The sequence below is a fragment of the Gavialis gangeticus genome, unplaced genomic scaffold (genome assembly GCF_001723915.1).
Source record: "Gavialis gangeticus isolate Ggan-Ray unplaced genomic scaffold, GavGan_comp1, whole genome shotgun sequence".
Taxonomy (NCBI): domain Eukaryota; kingdom Metazoa; phylum Chordata; order Crocodylia; family Gavialidae; genus Gavialis; species Gavialis gangeticus.
Window position 1 is genome coordinate 8,240,538 of NW_017729011.1, and position 3,222 is coordinate 8,243,759.

Consider the following 3,222-nt stretch of genomic DNA (forward strand, 5'->3'; position numbering starts at 1 on the left):
GCCATGACAAACACCAGGAAAAAACCCCAAGTCCTTCTCCAACGTGCGCAAAGGCCACCTCCTCAGGGTCTTCCCCGTCCTCTTCCCTGGTCTTTCAGCAGAACCCCTCCCCGCCCCCCACAGGCCATCCCCCGCACTATCACACAAATTTGCATACGTAAAAGTTCCTGAGGTTGTAAGTGGCTAGGTTTCCAACCTTGCCAATGCCAACTCCTGGCTGCATGGCCAGCTTGTGGTCATGTGGCACCATCGTTCCAAGTTCTCAGCATCCCCGGGCTGGGGGGCGGCCAGTGGCTAGGCCAGTTCAGTGCTCCTGGGCCGCAGGTACTGGCTGCCAGCTACCGTCTGGGGCACTGAGAGAGGCCTCCTCCGTGACTGCTTGGTCCCAGCCACCTCGAAAGCATCTTTCTCGCTCAACGTGCAGCAACTCCGAGGCGTCTTTTGGAGATGCAGGACTCTCTTCTTTGTCTACAAAGTTGAAATAGCCACTGGGTGAGTGCTCTTAAAATGCATATAAAAGGAGCTGACTCATTTTGCATGCATCAGTCATTCTCACTTGACAATCAAAGCTGGCATCTGCCTGCTTTCCTGTACCTTGTCTCCCACACCACCTGACCCTTTATTTGCTGGCATCATGCCAGCCACAAAGGGGTTGCGCCAAAGCTCCTCACAGAAAGACACTGCAGTCTTGGGTACAATTCGATCCCATGCAGGAGAAAGTTTTCCCCTTTTGCCATGCATCATCCCAGCTTGCTTCTCCCTACACTGTGTAGGTCAGAATGTTTTTGCCACTTTGGCTTCCTGCTTGAAAGATGTGGATTTATCTTGTACTCATGCCTAAGTACTTGTACACTTCACAGTGCTACTACTGGGTGGCACCCTTACCCAATCTTATGACACCCCCGTTAAGTATCCCTCAGTTGGTGTTGTTTCCCAGCCCCTGCCCACCCTTGGCTCCTCTGTCTTCTACCTACCTTCCCCTAGCAAGAAGAGTTTGGCACCCAACACCACCTCCACATTGCGATGATGGGCCAAGGCATCCAGGAGGGTTTGGCCCTCCTTCCAAAAGAGGAAGACAAGGGGGATGACAATGTCATCAGCACTGCCGTCTCCCGCCATTTGGAAAGGCACCATGTCCTCGCTGCGGCTGCCTTCTGCATCATCTACAGAGAGGGGAATGGCTTTTCAGGGTCCGAGCTGGAAACATTTCACCTCACCCCCACCCACGCATGCTGTTCCCCATGCTGGTTTAGACCAAAGCCCTGTAACTTGGAGCACTATTCCCTGCCCGCTCTAGACACATTATTGATGGGGACAACAGACAAAAAAGTGCTATTCCTATTCTGACCCCTTTTGACTTTCTGGCTTAGGGCTTCTGGGGTGCACAAGACCAGCAGCTCTCCCCTGTCCATTGGAGACTAGCTATGTTTGCCACTTGGGCTACATTTCCCCTTTATTTCCCGAGCCTGCAGGCAACTATTTTTTAGTGACAAGGGCTGCAGGGGTTGATTGCATACATTGTGTCCCATACCAGAGAAAGGCTACAAACCCCAGGTGATCCCTGTTCATGTGACCCAACATGTAGCACTCACTTTACCCCAAAGACCACAAGCGACCTGACTGCCCCAGAACACCAGCTGTTCGGTCTTCCTCCTACCAGAAGCAGGTCACTGTGACATCTGCCTGTGCCGCCAGCAAAAACAGGCTGCTCTATAGCAGAAATCTCCCTCATACAAGACACTGCCCTCCTCTTCCCCTGCACTGAGCGACCCAGTCTCCTTTCAGCCCCTTCTAAAGATGCCAACCACCCAAACACACGTGCACTGTATCCACAGCGTTCCAAGTGGGGTCTCACCAATGCCATGTACAGGGCCACTCACACTTCCTAGGGCTCTGCTTCAAAGACCCCACCTAACACATCCCAGAACTGCTTTAGTCTCACCAACACCAGCAGTTACTGACACCAGTGGCTTCGCTTTCAGTCTGTCCCCTCATTCCCAGCCCACCATGAACATCCTTTCCCTTTCTGTAAACAACGCCCCACCTACTTAACAGGGTCCACCCTCTTACCCTGCCTCCTCCCGTCCATATTGCATGCTGCCCTGATAAACAGCACACCACTAACACACATGTGCTTTGGGAGACGCTACTTGTCAGCTAATGACAGCTCCAGACACTCACCAATAAAAATCACTCCCGAGGCGCCCGCTCCCTGCAGGTTCCTGGTTTTGGCAGCAAACATGCACCCCCCTCGCTGGGCCAGCGCAATTTTGCCTTGCACTTCCTCCCGGTTGGCAATTGTGGAACAGGCCTGATATGGTTCGCTCTGGACCAGGCTTCCCTTTACCTGTGGCAAGACACGTCAGCATACTCTTTGGGGCAGTGACCTTCCTTTCTTCGTGCAATGTTTTGTGCCATCATAGCTTTGGCCCCCCGTTTCTGATCCCAGGTGTTTCTGTAGGTTCAGGTGCACGGAGTGTGTATAACTAAGACTCTACAATGTGGTACTACTACAATCACCTCTTTACATTTCCTAGGGCTGTTGCACCTTCTCTCTGCTGTGAGCACACACAACTCCGTTTGTTTCTTAGGGCCCCATCCTGGCAAACAGCAGGACTCTCGTGTATCACAGGGTAACAGATAGCCCCAATGCTTTGGATCACTGGCAGCATCAAGCACCACAAGGGGCCCAGTCCCTGCCTCAGCACAGGTTCCAGCCAGGCAGCTCAGACTCCCCAGTTCAGACTTGGTAAGTGCTGCAGATATGGACACCATGTGGACCACTTAGATTTGCTCACAGCAGCTCTACATCTCCCTCCCCAGGGAGCTTAATGTAGCTCCATTTGGCATGAATGCTGCTTAGTTCAGACATGACATAAGACTCCTGGACTGAATGTACAATCCACTTGAAAAAAAAACAAAAAGACAAACCAAACTGAGCCCACAGGCACCTGCCATCGCATTAGCAGACTTCAAGCTGGGCTTCTTAGGTTTCTACCCAGAAGTCCTGAGGAGTCACCACAAGAAACATTTTACCACCCCACCCACCTGCAGGCTGAAACACTACCCAGCAAATCCTCTCAACACAGCTTTACAGAGGAGGATCACTTGACTATGGGTGCATAAGCAAAGAGACACCATTGTCCTCATTCACTTAGGCACAACCACTGTCACATCCCCACAGTCCAGGGTAGAGACTCATCACTGCTCCCTCACACACTC

The 3,222-nt window shown here is 52.2% G+C and overlaps 1 protein-coding gene across 1 annotated transcript in view; it reads right to left on the bottom strand.

Moving 5' to 3' along the window:
• Positions 1–21: 21 nt before the first annotated feature.
• The window catches only part of LOC109292726 (ER degradation-enhancing alpha-mannosidase-like protein 3), a gene marked incomplete at its 5' end in the record, with an annotated part of 33,542 nt that continues 30,341 nt past the window's right edge, over positions 22–3,222 (bottom strand). Inside the window, 3 exons of the mRNA XM_019510285.1 lie at positions 22–468; positions 975–1,163; positions 2,182–2,347. Of these exons, the coding sequence (XP_019365830.1) occupies positions 305–468; positions 975–1,163; positions 2,182–2,347 (519 nt within the window). The remainder of the gene's footprint in view (positions 469–974; positions 1,164–2,181; positions 2,348–3,222) is intronic.